At 52.2% G+C, this 17,964-nt stretch overlaps 1 protein-coding gene across 1 annotated transcript in view; it reads left to right on the top strand.

Moving 5' to 3' along the window:
- The first annotated feature begins 14,711 nt into the window (after nt 1–14,711).
- The window catches only part of PRKAG2 (protein kinase AMP-activated non-catalytic subunit gamma 2), a 217,480-nt gene continuing 214,227 nt past the window's right edge, over nt 14,712–17,964 (top strand). The window contains exon 1 of the mRNA XM_054725929.1: nt 14,712–15,110. Coding sequence (XP_054581904.1) covers nt 14,997–15,110 — 114 coding nt within the window. The 5' untranslated portion in view covers nt 14,712–14,996. The remainder of the gene's footprint in view (nt 15,111–17,964) is intronic.

The raw sequence follows: 17,964 nt of genomic DNA, 5'->3' as shown, positions 1-17,964 counted from the left end.
TACTGTCAGATTTAATACTTTAACAACAATATTAGTTTACACTGTAAATAGTAGTGGAAGAGATTTCAAAATTTTAAAATTTCTCCTTTTTGTTAAATATAGACTTTTATTTTTTAAGGAGTATCCCCTTAGGCTTATTTGCATATACAGAGGGATCATGGAAGATCTCTGTAACTTTCTTAGAAGACTTAATTAAATTGCTTACAAAGACATTGGCTTATTCTAAGGAAGGGAGTTGGCCTTTGTTGATTCAAGATGGCGGCCCCCATGGGAGTGGCAAGCCATGTGGCCAACATGGCAGCTGCCAAGCAGGCAGTCCAAAATGGTGGCTTTATTAGAATTTAATTATTTATAAAAATATTGTGTTTTCCTATAACTTAATTTATGAGACCTTGATTATATTTTAAAAGCTAATTTATAAAGTAATTTAAGTAGGTATTTTTATTAAGAAAGCAAAGCAAGCAAATTCAGTAAAACTTATAGGTCTGATTCACAAAGCACAAACGCTGCCCCACAACCAACTCATTTAAAATGCAGGCGGCTATGGGCATTTTGTTACTTTAAATTCCGTCTTAAAATCTTGCTATTGGATTTTAAGAAATATTTTTCCCTCCTTAGAGGCCAAAACCTTCATAACACTTAATATATATGTATATAAGTAAAATATATTGATTAATTTTTATTTGATAAAGCTTTCCATGTGATTTCAAGTACCAATCGGTTTAATTAAAAAATATTTAAGAGAGAACAGACTTTTGAAAACATTTCAGGGCCCGTGAAATGTCTGAAAGTTATTCTTGGTCAAAGTCTTGAAATAAACTTGGAAAGATAATATATATATATATATACATATATATATATATTTATATATATGATTTAAAGATTATATACTTAAATTATCTTAAAGAATATCAATTAAATTTAAACTGGATCACAGAATTAATCCTCTTTTTTAATTAGACCAGTAACATATTTTGAATTCCTAATTATCAGAGAAAACACAAAATTATTTTCTCAAAAATAAATTGCTATACTCTAGGCATTTAGTTACCACAATTATATAATTTCTCCCAATTCAATCAGAACCTTAAACTTTCAGAGCTTCAAATTTTAGGTAGCAAATTAAATACTTAGCATTTCTCAAATCAATAATACTTTTACATTTTTAAGGATACATTTCGAATAAAATACAAGGCATATTCAATTAATAGATCAAATTCTATCCTCTAGACTTCATACCAGGCATACTCAGATCAACATTTCAGTATTGTAAGTTTTTATCATTTGATTTAGTAAACTTCAAAGTTTTTTAAGTTTCCAGCCGATAGGCCTGGCACAGCAGCTAACTTTTAAAAGAGCCACTTTTTTTTTTTTTTTCCTTAGAGATTGCCTTGGGAAGCCAGCCTGTATTTTTTCCGGGTCATGTCTGCCATTTTTCTTAGGCTAAAAACAGTCTTGGGTTTTTATTCTGTACATAGCAGTTAAGCTCAGCTCAAAAACTCTACCTAAAATGTCCAAATATTGGACAGTTGCACGCATTTGTTTTTAAACTGGCTTTTCCCTTTACATGTGCACAGAAATCCCCGATGCATTTATAAATTTTGTGAAAGTTTTAAGTCACTAGCTGGAAAAAGGCATTACAAAGATGAGACCTTTTAAAATGGCTTTCTCGGGGAGTGGGTGTCCATATTGGATCGCCATGTGTCTCCCTTCCCCCACCTCCTTCTTGCTTTGGGGGAAAATTCAGTGATGGTCTGGCGTCTACTGTTTTTTGTTTTGTTTTGTTTTTTAAGAAAAGAAAAAGATTTTTTAAGATAAAGAATCATTGGCAGTTGCTGAGAAATTCCTTTAATCCTTTCTACTTTGTTCAGCCTAATACAAGTAGTTTGAGCCTCCAACAAAATGAAATATGAAGTCACTTTCGGCCGAGCACCTGCATCCAGCCGTAAAGGCTGGGCAGCTGCGATCAAAGCCTTTCTTATCCCACTCACAGGGACACTTGTCCCACTCTGTCTCATACTCTAGCTCCTGCTCATAATTACGAGATAAATCTTTATCAGGTGGGCTTTTGACTATGGTCGAAGGAGCGACACGTGGAGGCGGAGGAGGCGCAGAGCGGGGAGGTGGTATTCTTAGAGATTCGCACCCCTCTGCTGTAGGCTGTAAGGTGGCCACATCCCACTTAGACATTCTTAAACTCTCCTGTGCTGGATCAAGGCCATCATGAATTAAAGTAGGAATAGGAATCTTCTGCTGTGTATCGGTCACGCAACTGCTTTCCGACCATTTCCCACATTTCATCAACAAAACTTAAGAAATCAAGAATCTGACTACGCTTAACAGAGAGCATAGTTTTAAGCATTTGAGAGTAGAAATCTCGTTCCTGAGACCCTGAATTACCCATGTTTTACACCCAGCTAATACAACTTACAACAATCCGCTCCTTACCTTACTTCTTTAAATCTGTTGCGCGGCACACTTCTTGGAGCGATCCCCTCGCCTGACTTTTACTTTTGTGAGTACCCCTGTACTCAGTCCCTGTTCGGGCGCCAAATGTAGGTATTTCTCTTTTTCCGCATCCAGCGCAGCTAGAGAGCGAGTCCAGTTCCTGAGTAGGGGCGACTGGGGATTGAGAAATAAAAGAAAGAGACAAGACACAGAGATAGAAGGAAAAAAGCTGGGACCGGGTGGGACCACCATCCTCTTCTGATGGAGAGACAGGGACAGTGACCCAGAGCCAATCCAGCGAGTTTATTTTATATCCCAAATATCAGGAAGTTTCACCAAAAGGTCAAGACAAAAGGAGATTACTTGCATTCTTGAGTAGGCCCTGAGCATTCCTGGTGCTAGGCTGGATTTAGATATCAAAACCACTTCCCCACACCACGGGCTGAAATGAAGGTCAAGCTGACAACACTCTTGCCCTTTTGGCAAGGAGTGTTCCCAGGGCGTGGCTTTGCCGATGCCACTGGGTTCAGCTGACAATAATTAAGGAATGCCCATGTGCCTTCCCAGGGGGCCCTCTATAGACAGGTACATACCCTCGGTCCTGGCAAGGTAGCTCAGTTGGTTAGAGCATTGTCCCAATATACTAAGATTGTGAGTTCAATCCCCAGTCAGGTCGAATACAAGATTCAATCAATGAATGCATCAGTAAGTGGAACAACAAATCGATGTTTCTCTTCTCTCTCTCTCCCTCCTTCTCCCTTGGAAAAAAAAAAGACAAGTGCATACAGGAGAAACCACTCCGGCTAACAGGAGTCACAACCCTCAACATAAATCACTCTTCATCTTCCTGAGAAATGGGGAGAATTAGCTACCAAAGGTGGCCGATGACAGGCCCTGGAATTTGCTGCAGCGCCCAGACATGGGAGCCTGGGCCTCCGCCCCCGGGGCTCTATTCCAAACCCCAGCCTTTGGTATCCCTGCTCCACAGCCCAACCTCCCGGCCTCCAGGTTTGCCCCTCACTCTACCTGGGAGGCGAGCACTGAAGAAACAGTCCCTAAGATTTCAGAGTCTCATGGTTTATCCTAACAACAGTAATAAAACGTGATAACAACAATGTGCTGTGGGCTTTCCCATGAGTGAGACATGCAGCCTTTGGGGCGGGGGGAGGGGAGGTCTGGCGGAGGACCTCTCTAACTGTTGTTTTGAGAACAGACCACGGGGACAAGGGTGGAAACAGAAACAGTATCCAGGTGACAGGTGACCAGCTTGATCAGACTGGAACCTAGGAGGTGGCGAGAGTGGGGGTCCTGAATGTGCTGTGACAGCAGGACCCCCGGGTTTGCTGATGGCGTTGGAAGTGTGGATAAAAAAGGCAAAGACAACTCAGGTTCTGACTTGAGAAACAGAAGGCTGGCAAGGCCTCAGGGTGAGGGGGGCTGCAGGGAAGAAGCTTCGGGTGGTGGAAGAGCGGGATTTCAGCATGGTGCGTGCTCAGTTTGAGACCGGAGTCTATGAGACACCCAAGAGGAGATGGCATGTAGGCATCTGGAGTTCATGGAAAGAGGTCCAGACCAGGGATGTAACTGGGAGTCACTGGAACAGATGATTTCTACAGCCACAGGATTGGATGAGCAGTGCGGGAGAGAGTGCACCGAGGGGAGGGGAGAGGCCCCAGGACAGGGCCTGGGCCGCCAACAGGGCATCAGGACGAACCAGCAACAGAGAAGGTGAAAACCAGTGGAGGGAGAAGGAAACCAGTGGAGGGAGAGGTCAGCAGGTGGAGGATGTGCTTCGAGAAAGAGGTGGAGATAGCCCATCAACCAAGGCTGCTGGGAGGTGAGTAAGGTCAGTGGTCCAGCAATGGCGGCCACAGCACTGCAAGGCGTGTTGGCTCCAGGGCCAATTGGAGGGGGTCTAGGGAGAGAAATCAGGGGAAAGGAGCGACAGTGGGGCTACCCAGCTCCTTGTAGGACTTGGGTTGTGACGGGGAGTAGCGCAGTGGCAGCGGCCGGAGGGGCCGTGGGTGGGAAGGAGCCGCATGTTTGTGGGCCGGTGGCCGGTGGCTGGTGGGAGTGTCCAGCGCGAACCTTGCTCTTGGCTGCAGCTGCACATTGGAATCACTGACGGATTAAGTCAGAATCTTTGGGGACAGGAGCCCCGTTTTTGTTTTTTTTTAAAGCTTGCCGGGTGATTCCAATGTGTAGGCAAGATTAAGAGCCACTGCATGAGAGAAAGGAACATGGGTGAGCGGGAAGGAGGGGATGCTTGCCTCAGCAGGGGGGCGGGGGGGGGGGAGGCCTGGTGAAGAGAAGAGTGTCTCCCAGGGCAGCGTGCAGATTTGCCTCTGCTGACAGGCAAGAGTGCAGTCTGTGGGTGTCCCTGCTGGGAGGGGCCGGAGGGGCGGGGCCAGGTGCAAGTTCCCTCTGACTGTCCCTTTGTCAGAGAAATAGGACGAAAGGTCATCAGCTGGGAGTGAGGGGAGGGGGGTGTGGAGGCTTGAGGAAGGAGGAGAGAGTCTGATATGGCCATCTAGGGCAGCGGCAAAGACAGGGTTTCTGGACGTCTCCTGTGGCCCAGGCAGATCCAGGCCCCTGAGGCTTGTGGTCCGCAAGTCACAGTGAGACCACTCAGCCCAGCCACCTCTCCCTGCAGCTCCACCGCGTGGGCACCTGCTTCTGGGCCAGCAGACCAGGCGGAAGTCCTGACTGTGCCACTTGCTGTGTGATCTTGACCATGGGATTGACTCTCCCCAGTCACAATTTCTTTATCTGTGAACAAGGACAATAACTATCACCAAATGTGGGAAACCACCTGTTGTCTTCACTAGCAGAGAGGTGTGGACTAGGAGTCTGGAATGCTGGTGACCCTTGAGCTCTGGCAAAGGACAGAGCTATGCACCCACTGTTTAGTCCAGACAATGGTAGCTGAAGCACCTTCCCCACCTGACAGTCATATAAATCCTTACTGATAAGATAGTCTGCCTGTTACTGGAAATTGCCTGCCTGAGGGCTATAAGTGTATCTATCCCCAATTGAATAAAAGGATGGCAAGGCCCGAGCCTAAGCGGAGTCCTTCCTCTTGAGTTGGGCTCCCGCCTGGTCCCCTAATATTTCCAAATTATTATTTCTTGTCTCGTCCCTTTCATTTGCGTGCGGCCCCTCTTCCAGAGCCCGAACCCTGAACCACGTGGGATGTGGGACTTACAACCAAAGACCACTTTCAAGGTCAGAGGGGCACTGGAAGCACCTAGCACAACAGCTGTCCCACAGCAGGCACGTGATAAACGTTAGCGCCTGTTAAAATTCCTGGTCCGAGACTGCTTTCTTCTCAGTGTCTCCTAGGCCACGTGGAAAGTACACGGTCAGTAAATGCCTTTGGCTGAATGATTAACTACTCCATGAGCATCTGTCTAGGTATAAGCTACAAGATCATCGAAACCAAGACGAGGGCAAAAGCCAGGTGCAAAGATCAGCCTGTTCCACCAGTACCCTTTCCTCTCCCATCCTCCCCACTCCAACACTCAGATCTTCAGGGCAGTTATAACCCAATGCATGCTTCGTACCTCTTCTACTCAGAATAGAAGCGTCTTAGATCACGTATAATAAAAGGCACAAATATAACAGAGCCATTAAAATAAGGATGAGAAATATGACTGGACACCCCAACTGGGGGCCAAACAGGAGAGCGCAGGCCTGCAGGGAGCCCCTGAGGGTGGCGAGGGCGCCTCTTCGGCTGAAGACAGCACTCCCAACTTTGCAGGCGTGTCTTCCACATGAACTGGGATCCCCCCCAGCCCCCCTCTGTTTCAGAAAATGGCACACTTTAGGAGCCCTTTTAGACACAGCTCCCCCTGGGCTGGGCGGTGGTGGCTGGTAATAGCCCCTGAGAGACCGGGTGGTTCCCCTTCTCCCTCTGGAGTCCCCAGTCCAAAGCCCATCACCACGTCTTCCAAAATCCCCTGTGATTCCTCTTCTGCCTTAATAAGAACCCCTCTTCCCACCGGCCCTTCAGCAGGATCCCGTTTTCAGGCCTCTAACTCCGTCCCTGTCATTCGATGATCTAAAGCCACTCTAGAAAGACATAAAATCAATAACCCTAAAGCTACATTTGCATCTCAGACAACATAATATCTTCAGTAAAGGTTTGGTGCACACGTGGTGCACATAAAATGGAAAGGGACGCATGCTGGCATCCCCTTCCCCACATCAAACACACACACACACACACACACACACACACACACACACGGTGAACTCACACAGCTGGGAAGCTGGCTGCGTGCCAGCTTGGTGGGAAACAGCCGTGCGGTGCTGCTGGCAGTCCCGGGGGACGGGCTGTTCTCCAGGCCCCCTCCACAGCCACGCACCTTCTGGCGGGCGACAGGCAGGCACGGCGCCTGCAATTCTCTTGGCAGGAAAGCAGAGCCAAGCGTGCAGCCGTTCAGTGTCTGGTTCCCAAAATACGTCCCAGGAGACGGGTCAGAGGAAGGGTCGGAGCGGCGGGTCTCAAACCTCACATGTGCACGTGGCCTAACCCAGTGCGCACGCAGAATCTGAAGCAGGTGCCGAGAGCTGCAGGGAGCCTGGCTGCCCCCCCCCCCCCCCGCCCCCAGGCTCTGCTGCCCGGAGCAGTGGGATTTCAGAGCCGCACCTCCAGGAAACCCCTCCCCTCTGGGGTGGGTGCCACCTCTGAGTGCAGGCTGGGTGGGGTTCAGAGGGCCACAGGGCACGTGCCTAGCAAATTACAGACTTTGTGTGATTTTTTTCAGAAGAATTCTGAAAAGCACACAGGACTGACCATGCCACTGGTGTGTGCTCTGCTTTTGGGACTGACGTTGAAGAAAAGAAAGGATCTGGCGTTTACTGAGCACGCCCCACGCACAGGTGCGCGCGCACGCCAGTGCCTTCCCTGCACCTGCTCGCAGAGACAGCGCGGGCAGCGGAGAGGCAGGCTGACCACAGCGCCCACGCTCCTCCCACGCATGTCTCTAAGTATGACAGCAAACCCCAGCAGCCATGACAAAAACACTCATAAAACAGACTATAGGAAAAGCAAAAAATCCTGCATGTTAAAAATAAAGCAAGATAAATTTAAACCAAGTCAAAAGACAGACTGGAAAGAAATATTTGCAACCCCCAGCACTGACAAGGGGCCTGTGTTTTCAATATATAAAGAGCTCCTATAAGAAACAAAACCTACCTCCCCATAGGAGAAGGGGCCAAATGCAAATCGCTCCCTCACAGGAAGTGACTGCGCAGGACAGCAGATGCACGGAAAGCTGCTCATTCCCCCTCACGACGAGGAAATGCACAGGAGACATATGAGACACCCTTTTCACCGGACGGATTGGCAAATGCCTAACGTTGCAAAATGGACCGTGCTGCTGAGGGCCCAGCGAGAAAGGCGTGTGCGTGCCCTGTTGGTGGGAGCACGAATCGATACCGTCTGAGAAGGACAATCATCCATCCGTGTATTGAATATTGAAATGAGTCGGGGACACACGCTTTGCTCCAGCAACTGCACATCCAAGCGTGCGTCCTTCCGAAGACTACAGGGTGTGTGAGGACGTACGTGTGTGCATGCCAGCATCTTCATATTTATGCTGCAGGAACAGTTTAAAGAGATATAAGGCAGCAAATCATAAATCATATTCATGGTAAATTAGGTAAGGTCTCTACAATGGAAGATGACACAGCCATTCCCACGAACAAAGCAGCTCTCTATAAACTGGGATGAACAACCTTCAAAACACACTGCCGCGCTCAAGAGAAAAACAACACATCAATACCGCACACTTCCGTCTGTGTGGGCCAGCGTCCCACGGTGCCTCCCACTCCTGCATGTGGCTTTCACACCTCTGCTCTCTCCTCAAACGCCCCATTCCTTTTCCTCCATCACCTGCAGGCACTGTTTCCGAGTCACCCCGCCCCCCCGCCGCCCCCCGCAATGCCACGGAGCATGTCTTCCTGGGAGTGGTTAAAATGACACAGTGCTCCAGCTGTAGCGGTTCTTGGTGAACAAATTACGTCAGTTTCTTAAACCTCCGAAGATAAAGAAAAGCCTGGAACCATCAAGCCTGATCCTAATCCTAACCCTAACGCAGGCTCTCCTTGAAACAGCTTTTCTCCTTGGACCCCAACCGTAAGACTGAGGGACCCGCGTGAACCCTGGAGTCTCACACCCAACCCTCCACTACACATGGGCACCTCTGGCTGCCCAGAGGAACGCCTGCATCCATCCCCATAAGATGCTGGGAATCCCTCGTGCTGTGGAGGAATAAGCTACGACAGGAAGATGTTCTCTCAGGCTGTGGCCAAAGATGAACGAACTTTGTAATGATGCTTTATTTTTTTCACCTCGAGGGTAAAAAGCTACAATGAGTGGGGTTAACAAACAGCAGGACAAGGCCTTTAGCACAGTGGGGCTACTGGGAGTGTGTGTTGCAATGATCTAAAATGGCCTTACGTAAAAGCTCACGCATAGAGTTTTACTTGGAACGTTTCTCTCTCCAAGACCTCACACCACTCTTAGGAGTTATTTAGGAACATTTTACAAAGTGCTTTTTGACCCACCTGGCATAAGGAGGGTTGTCAAAAGACACCACGTCCTTGAGAGCCTCCCTCACGTGCCCAGAGCACCTGTGGGCTGTCTGTGCACCGAAGGGCAAGCATTCGTTACGGTATAAAGTGAGAAGGCGCAAGGACAGGGACAGACGCTGGCAAGGCTGTGCATATGTTGAACTCTGGCGTGACCGGCCCTGCGGGAGGGACGCAGCTTTCTCTGAGGGCCGGGATGATAACTGTGCCTCTGCCATGGGGTTGGGAGGTCAGCAGGTGTGCGTCTGTACACACCTGAAAATCCTGGACGTGAGCTGGCACCCTGCTCTGCAAACACTGCCAATCCCAAGGGATCCTGAATAAATATTTTCCTGGAGTCTTGTTGAAAAGCTGTAACTGGCATTCCGGAGGCCAGGTCGGGACAGGAGAGTTAAAGTCACACGAACAAAAGGTAACACTGGTGCTGGCGACCAGAGCTTCAGGCGCAACCTCCCATCCAAGTCATGTCCACGTGTGTGCTGCCTACATGAACTGTGGGGCCAGTGTAATTACCAGAGTAATTTTATTTGTTCGGGAAATCATCACAGTTAACTTGTATTATTTAATCCTGTCTCAAATAGATGGGGGAGCTAGAGGTCAGACATGCGTCCTGAGTCCGTCAGGTCACGGTGGTATTCAGGGTTCATCTGTATGCTTTCAGTGCGATCGAAGTTCAGAAATGAGTGGAGGACCAACACACACAGCCCCTTAGTCAGAAGCCTGTAGCTTAGGGAGCCTGAACCCTTAACCAGAGGGGAGGTAATGCCTGACCATTAGGACAAAGGTCACACGGGAAACTGTCACTCAAGCAGGCTGCTGTTGGCAGAACCAAAGACTATTCCCACCGAATGCTGTTGCCGTGACTACTGAATACCTTTAGTCCAGGAACGGAGCACACTGCTGAGGTTTGCCTCCTCTTTCACTCAGCAGACGGACACCTCAGGGGCAGTGTCCGGTGGTCACGCCCTGCTGGCCGAATCTGTCATTCTGCAGGGCAGCTGGGTGTGTGAGCACAGAGCTGAGCTGGTCAGCACACCCGGCTGTCTTGTGGAGAAAGGGTGTCAACAGCAGTGTCTCTTGGGAGATTATTGCCACAGAGTTACCTTACCTTCATCCAAAGTGCTTCTTGGATCCCATGATCAGGATGGCCTAGTGGTTATGGATGGGAACAATCTGAACAGACACAAAAGGTGGCTGGCACAGCCCCACCGGAAATCCACAGGGACCTGGGAAAGCGCTGTTAAGAGCCGTGCTATCCCAAGGCAGCCCTCCCTGCTGGTCCTGAGCGCCTGCCTCCGTGTCTCCGTGGGATTGATATTACTCGTTCCATGTGCACCAGGGAGCAAATGCTACCCGAGGTTATGCAATCTGTGCCCAACTTGGAGGAAAACAAAAACTGGAATGACTCTTAGCCCTGGTTTTCACGATTAGATAACACTCCCTTTGCTCCGTGTCCGAGTTATCCAAGCACTGGCAGAGTCCTGAGTCCAGACTCTTGTTGTTTCATTTTTCTAAGAGTTGCTTGTTGCACAGAATTGAGCCACTGCTTTCCTGACTACACAGATCACTGCTCTCCCCCAGTTCTATGTCACAGGCAGAGACCAAGGCAGCAAGGATGTTGAATAGTTTTTCCAAGGTCACCCTAAAGGATTTTCCTAAATAGTATTGTTAGCCTTGTGCAACGCTTTTATAACCGGGCCGGGGGGCGGGGGGCATATTTTAAAATGTCTTTTCAGGGGTATAGTGAATTAAGATCAATGGACAGAAGTTAAAGGAATACGAATAAACTCTCTAACAACTAGGTCTTAGTTTTCCTATCTGCAAAATGTCTATGGTAATTCTCTTAGGGTATTTTCATAGAAAGGAGGTAAGATAATATGAATGACCTAATATGATGCCTGGCATTTCATTATTACCAGCCTAGATAGATGACGCTCCAAATGGAAACATCTTTCCTGAGAAGCACTGTCCGAAACCACCTCTGATGAAGGTCCGGGATCTTTTGTTTGCTTCTGTATTTTTAATTCTCAATTCATGAACTTTTGTAATGTTCGATATAAAAGGGATTACTAAAGCAACACAAATAACGAAGACAAACGAAGTATAACCAGGATAGAACCCATGCCCCCATTATACAGGCCTGGGAAATCTTCTCCAGGCCATCTTACTCCTCTTGGAGATGGGAACAGAGTGACCTACTCAGGGTCCCCCAGCTGACCAGTGGCAGTGACAGGGTGGGACTCCAGTCATATTCCTAACATAGGCAAGCTGGTTCCCAGGACCGCCCGCAGCCCAGCCCACCTCGATTACTCACCCTTCCATCAACCAGGACAGAGCCACATAGCAAGGTGAAGCAAATGAGGCACTTGTCCTGGGTATAAAATTGAAGGGAGCACAAGAAAACTCAGCTATCAAGATAAATACTATCTCAGTACTATATTCCTTTTTTAAAAAAATATCTTTTTATTGATTTCAGAGAGGAAGGGAGAGACGGAAACATCAATGATGAGAGAGAATCATCCATTGGCTGCCTCCCCACACTGTGGATTGAGCCTGCAACCCGGGCACTTGCTCCAACCGGGAATCAAACCATGACCTCCCGGTTTGTCTGTGAACTCCTGGTTCATGGGCCAATGCCCAATCACCGAGCCACGCCGACCAGGCTCAGTGTAACACTTCTTATAGGCAAGGTTATGCTGTAATAAATAATTATCAAAATCTCAGTGGTGTAACCCAACCCAAGTACAATGTGGTAGGAGTTGCCCTCCTCTCTCTCACCGAATGCCATCCACAGCACATGGCCTCCAAGATCATGGCAGCAGAGGGAAGGAAAATGAGGAGACACATCAATTCTTCACTGCTTGACCCGGAAGTAATAACACACTGAGTCTGTTCACATCTCATGGGCCAGAATTAGTTGCATATTCCTATCCTAACTGCCAGGGCACTGAAAAGTGGAGGGGATCACATAGATATTTGGTTACCACTAAGAGCCTCTGCTTTATTCTTGGAGAGAAAGACAAATATTTACATATAAACTTTATTTTACACTCCCCCAAATCATATTTTTTTCATAAAGACAGGATCAGTAACAATGCTGAGCTGAGCACTATTGGAACCTGAGGCAAAAGACAAAATCAGCAATGCAGTCTTTAATTAAACTGGTGACATGTTGTCAGTGTAGATTTTATTGCATTACGTTTGAGAAGGAAGTCACAGGTCAGGGCATTCCAAAACAATGGTGGGGGTCATCATATTGACACTGTTGCTTGGGCATGCCATGTTTAGTTGCTGGCTAAAATAACTGTGTGGGTTGAGAGGTGGAGGTGAAGAGGGGGTTCAAAGGGAACCCCAAAGCAAGACACTGTGCCCCTCCCTTGTAAGACTCCACTGGTTGGAAGATATAAGATCAATGTATTAATCTCTTTCCGAGAGAAAAAGTGGCTGGTAAGCTTCTTTTGGTACCATCTATAAGAAACACCCATATTTAAAAAATATTAACATGTAGAACAACAACAACAAAAAAGACTCTAAAAATGCAGGCGATTTGGTAAAATGTTTTGACTTAGGATTTCCAGGCACTAAAATCCGCACCCCAACAAAATAAACTCAGAGAACAAATTAGTTTTATTAATGAATGCATGAGCACATTTACACAAGTCAGCTGACAAAAGTACGTATTATAACAACCGCCAGGCCAGGCCCACCCCTCTACCAGGCCTGGCGGGCCCTGGGCAAGGGTGTAGTAGGGAGATAAAGCAGTGGCTGCCTCTGGGCCCACCCCCAGGGGACCCTTCCTAGTGGCCCCTCCTGAATTCCCGGTAACCTGTGCCGTCCTACCTCCCTCTCCCCTTTCAAAACCAGTTCGCATCCATTGCTGGGGTATGCACACCTGGCAAAGCACCACTGTGACCGGGATTAAACTTCTGAGCTAAAGCCATGAACTTAACCGGCAGTTTGGGGAGTAATGCTGAGTGAAGGTGGGCGCTGTGCCTCCTTTAAACCCACGCTCAGGCTCAAGGCCAGCCCTTCTCTACTCCTAAGCAGGGCTCCCAGCATCCAATGGAATAATGCGGTCTGTCCCCCGGCTGCCTCCCCCAACACACAGGCAGTCAGGAAAAAGTCAAAGCAGGAAATTCCACTGCTACGGGGCCACAGGGCCACCTGGTTCTTGCACCCAGACGCGCCCTCTCCAGAGCATCGGACTTCTGTCACCAGGCTTTGCTCAGGACCCGGCCCATTCCCAGTCTGGCTTCGCTCTGGTTTGGAGAGCAGGGCAGGAGGAGGACAAATCCACCTGAAACCCGCCCCTGTGAACCCAGGAGCCACCCAGACTGTAGGGGACTCTACGCAAGACGATGGCCCCTGGGTTGGGAAGGGCAGCTGGAAAGATGGCTGAAATGGGGTGCTTCTGGCGGGGGGGGGGGGGGGGGGAGCCACCTGAGGGGTGTCCCTCACTGCTCGCCCTGGCGTTCCCAAAGCGACCTGTGTCGCGTTTTCTCTGGGTGGCCTCCCCGCCTTTCTGATTGCGGGGCGCAGCAGAGCTGACGTCAGCATTCAGGGCGCTGGAGTGACTTTGGGGGCCATCGTCCTCAGCACCAGCACCCAACCTACTTCCAGCCGGGAACAAGGTCGCGCCCTGCGGGGGGCGGGGGGCTGGGGGAGAACCCCCTCGGCCCTCGGCCAGGCTGGCAGAATGGAGAGGCGGTGGCTCTCCAAGACCGTGGCGGCGCGTGGAGACCTCTCCGCACCCACTTCTTGCCGCAGGCTGAGGACCCTCGCGTTTCCTGGGCCACCGGGCTGCGGTAGCCCCGGACACTCACCGCGGAGCCACTGCGCAAGTCCCGGCCGCCCTGGAAGAGCAGGCGGGGTGCGGGGTCAGCTGTGGGAAGCGCAGCCCGGCAACCCGCCGCCCCACGCGCGTTCCGCCCGCCGACCACGGCCTCCGCGATGCGCATCCCACCGACAGCCGGCGCTTCCGCTGCCGCGGGTCTGCGGGGCCCAGGGCGCGTGGGCGTTCCAGGGGCTCAGGCACCGACGGAGACGCCGGGGACCGCACGCCACCGGTCAGCAAGCAGCGAGCCCCGCGCGGCCGCGGCCGCAGGGGAGGGAGCCCTGGCCCGCCTGGCACGCGACGGGGCGCGGGGGCAGCGCCGAAGCGCATGGCGCGCACTTCCTGTTGGGTGCACGCCGCCTCCCGCCGCCCGCGCCCCGCCGGCGCCCGCGCCGCCCCTCACCGCCCCCGGGACCGCGGCGGGACGAGCGGCACGCGGCCCCCTCTGCCCGCAAGGCCGGCGCCGCACCTGGTGCTCGCCACCGAGCCCGAGCCCCGCGCGAAAGCCCGCGTTTGCACCTCCTCTTCCCTTCCTCCCTCCCTCGCGCCGGGAGGACGGCCCCCCTCCAGGCTTCGGGCTGGTTGATTGCGCGGCCGAGGGTCACGTTCACACACAAACTCTCACCCTCACCGGAGTCTCCACTTGGGTGCGGGCCGAGGAGCGCGTTGCCCGGAGCGCGGGGGTAACTGCACCTGCCCTTCAACGCCGCCTCTGGGAATCTGTGGGAGGAGCCGAGGGGGTGGCGATGCTGCTTCGCTTTGCAAAAGGAAGAAAACTTTGTCACCCAGCTGGAGACGTCCGCCACGCGTAACCCGGAGAGAGACCAGAACCAGGACAGCCCGTGGCTGTGATTTGGCATCTGATGAGCCCGTAGGAGGAAGAGGAAACGGGCCCAGCGCTCGCGCCGGCCGCCATCCCTCCCAGGTGGCGGCGGCGGGCGGCGGCGCGCGGTACCTGCTCCACCCTCCCTCCCCGCGCCAGCCCCACGCGGTTTCTTCAGGGGGCAGGACGGTCGTGACGAGCGCGCAGCTCGAGGCCGACGGCAGGGGCCGGGCCGGGAAGGAGAGGACCGTATTCCAGGAACGAGTCACCCGGAATTAACTTCTGGTTAAAGTTATGGGAAGCGCGGCCATGGACACCAAGAAGAAGAAAGATGTTCCCAGCCCGGGCGGGAGCAGCGGCAAGAAAAACCCCAGCCAGAAGAGGCGATCGCTGCGGGTGCTCATTCCGGTGAGTCCCCGGGTCCCCGCCCTCGCGTGGCTGCCGACCCGGCGACGAAGCGGTTAACACGGCCGCCCCGCGCGCCGTACGTGCCCCTCCTGTCACTTCGGGCCGCTCGCGGGAAGCGTGGAGGCGCCGGGCAGAGCTGGGCCGCCGAGCCCGGCCCCGGCTCTCTCCCCACCCGCGTGCAGCCGGGCTCGCCGACCGTGTGCGGCGGGGAGGGGGCTGGGGAAGGAGCGCGCTCCCGGACCCGGGCCGGCAGGTTGCGGGCTGGGCGTAGCCTCGCCCCTGCGGGTGCGGGAGGCGGTGCGTAGTGTTGTTTTGTTGGAAAAGGGCTGTGTGGACTGCGCTCCGGGGAGGTGGAGCCGAGCGCGGACGCGGGGACGGAGGGGAGGGGCAGTGGGTGGGGACAGCGGGGATGGCTGTGTAGCTGCGCCCTCAAATGGACCTCTTTCCTCCCCAATTTCCCTCAGGGTGTCTCTGGGCCTGGGGCAGGGAACTTCTCTGCAGCCACTCCCTCTGCCAGCCCTTTCCTCCAGCACGTTTCGGACATTGGGGGTTCAGCGATCCCTAAAGCGTGCACCCCAGCCCCGGCCACGCGGGCAGCCCAGCCCGGACTTTGGCGACTTGGATCAGTCTGCGGTTTGACTTTGCCCAGCTGAAGGGAAGGCGGTTGGGGTGTGCGCCTCCCCCCCCCCGCCCCCAGGTTTGCCTGCCTAGGTAGTCCGTGGCCACTTGCCCGCCCCACTCCCCACCCCCGCAGCCCTGCCTAGCCTCCCCAAGGGGAATCCGGTGGTGGGACGCGCGGCGCAGTCCTTAACTTCACTCTAAGGAAACCTCCAACTGGGTCACACCCCGGCCTCCACCAAAGTGAGTGTTTGTACGTACACAGCGTAGGGCTCCAGGGAGAATGTAATTTTGTTTTCGCCGGAGTGACAGGTCTTGGGCACTGGGTGAGAGTGCGCAGTGAGCTGTCTCTGACACTTGATTGAGGACAATCTTTCCTGACAGCGATAGGGCGGGGCTGGGGTGTGGCTGGCACCCACTTTCTCCTTCGAACCCCATTAGGTACTTTCCTCCAGAGTTTGTTGGAACACAGCTCCTTCTTTCACGTCTCTGTGTACAAAACGCTTGGATAAGGGAGGGTAGAATCCGGGGCGCTGACCCCAGACATCTGACGGGGACTTGGGGAGCAGCTTGAAGTGAGATGAGGTGGCCAGTCCTCCCTGCAAGGGGAAGCTCCCTGAGCAGGTGACTGGACCCCGGACTGCCGTGTGACCACCAAATATGCAGAAATCAGCATTCCTTTTAATAAGCATTCTACTTGAAAATGAAACACTCTGTTTACATTGCTAATGCAAAAACATTTTAACCGCATTTGTAAAGGAAAAGTTACACATTAGTACTACAAATCTTCCAAAAGCGGTGATCACTTAAGTCAGCCATTTAACCACTCAGTGTCAAACAGATAATTCTTTGCCTACATTACAGTGATGTTCCAATAAAATAATTCATGGGAAAGCTCTTACAAATTTCAAGTGTTATATAAATGTCTAGCGATTACGTCCGCATCAGAGCACTTGATTTGAGAGGGGAGGGGAGAGCAGAACTGACGCTGTCCACTGGTCAGGCCATGTTGTGTTGAGGCTGATGGTGGGACCAGTCCCAAGTGCGGCCTGGAGTATGTGCCTGGGAGCTGGGGGTGGGGGTCGGGGTGCAGGACAAAATCCAGACCTGGAAAAGGACTGAGAGGAAAGGCAGTGAACGTGGAAAAGCCACCGTATAGTTGGGGTAGTCTGACCACCTTTCCTGCTACTGGCAATCACTTTGGCTGCTTTGGACAATGTTCTTGACACGAGCCAGCCCTGACCTAAAGTACTACTCACTCCGTTATTGCACAGCTCGCATCCAGTGCTGTTGTGGTGGTGAGATCCAGGGGTGGAGGGAGGGTTGTGTCTCCACCCTCACAGGGCTTGCATCTGCTGGTGGGGCCGGGGAGAACTTGATCGTCGTGCTGTGCTGGGTGAGCATTACCATCTAACTGGGAAAATAAGACGGATGCTTGCAGATGACCCCAGGTGCAGGCAGTACCTGCTGTCAGCGGGGAGGGCAGAGCGAGGTGACAGAGATTAGACCCAGAGATGGTGGCAGGAGGAGACACATGTGAGAAGCCAGGGGCTACTCCCGACAGGGAACCAGCTTGAGTACCCCCACGGGCTCGGGGGTTGGCTGACTGCTTCCAGGTGCAGTGAAGAGACCCTTAGCGTGGAGGAAAGGGTTTCAGATTCAGAGAAATCAGAGAGGGACTGAGGCCAGACCAAGGAGGGCCTTGAAGTGGGGTTGCCAGATTTAGCAAATAAAAATGCCAAGCGTCCAGTTAAAGTAGAATCTTAGCTATACAATGAACAACTTTTTAGTAGATGAATGCACCATTTGAGGTAACTTATACTGTCCATTGTTAACTGACATCCCAGTTTACCTGGGCATCCTGCAGCCCTACCTGGAAGGCAGGCCCAGGGAGTGAGGACTTCCTCCCGCAGACGCCCAGAAGCCGGGGAGTTGCTGCTGATGCCCTGCCCGCATGCCCATGGCCCACCCAGAGTTCACTGCAGCCTTGCTGGACAGCTCCACAGCCTCTCCTGTGTCCTCCATCCAGGCCTGAGGAGGTCCTCCTGGGCGCTGCAGGCGGGGCTGGGCCTGCTGGGGTCGGGAGTGTGCTCTAAGGGGCAGCCCTCCCAGGGCCCCCCGGGGTCCAGCCAGATGCCCACAGTGGAAGTCCAGTCCTCCGTGCGCCTTGCAGGCTCCTCTCGCCTCCCTGCTCACTCCCCTGCCGCCGCGGGATAAATGAATGAACCTAAGCGTC

Source organism: Eptesicus fuscus, chromosome 14 (genome assembly GCF_027574615.1).
Source record: "Eptesicus fuscus isolate TK198812 chromosome 14, DD_ASM_mEF_20220401, whole genome shotgun sequence".
NCBI lineage: Eukaryota > Metazoa > Chordata > Mammalia > Chiroptera > Vespertilionidae > Eptesicus > Eptesicus fuscus.
Note: the sequence above shows the minus strand (reverse complement) of the source record. Positions and strands in the feature narration are given on the sequence as shown.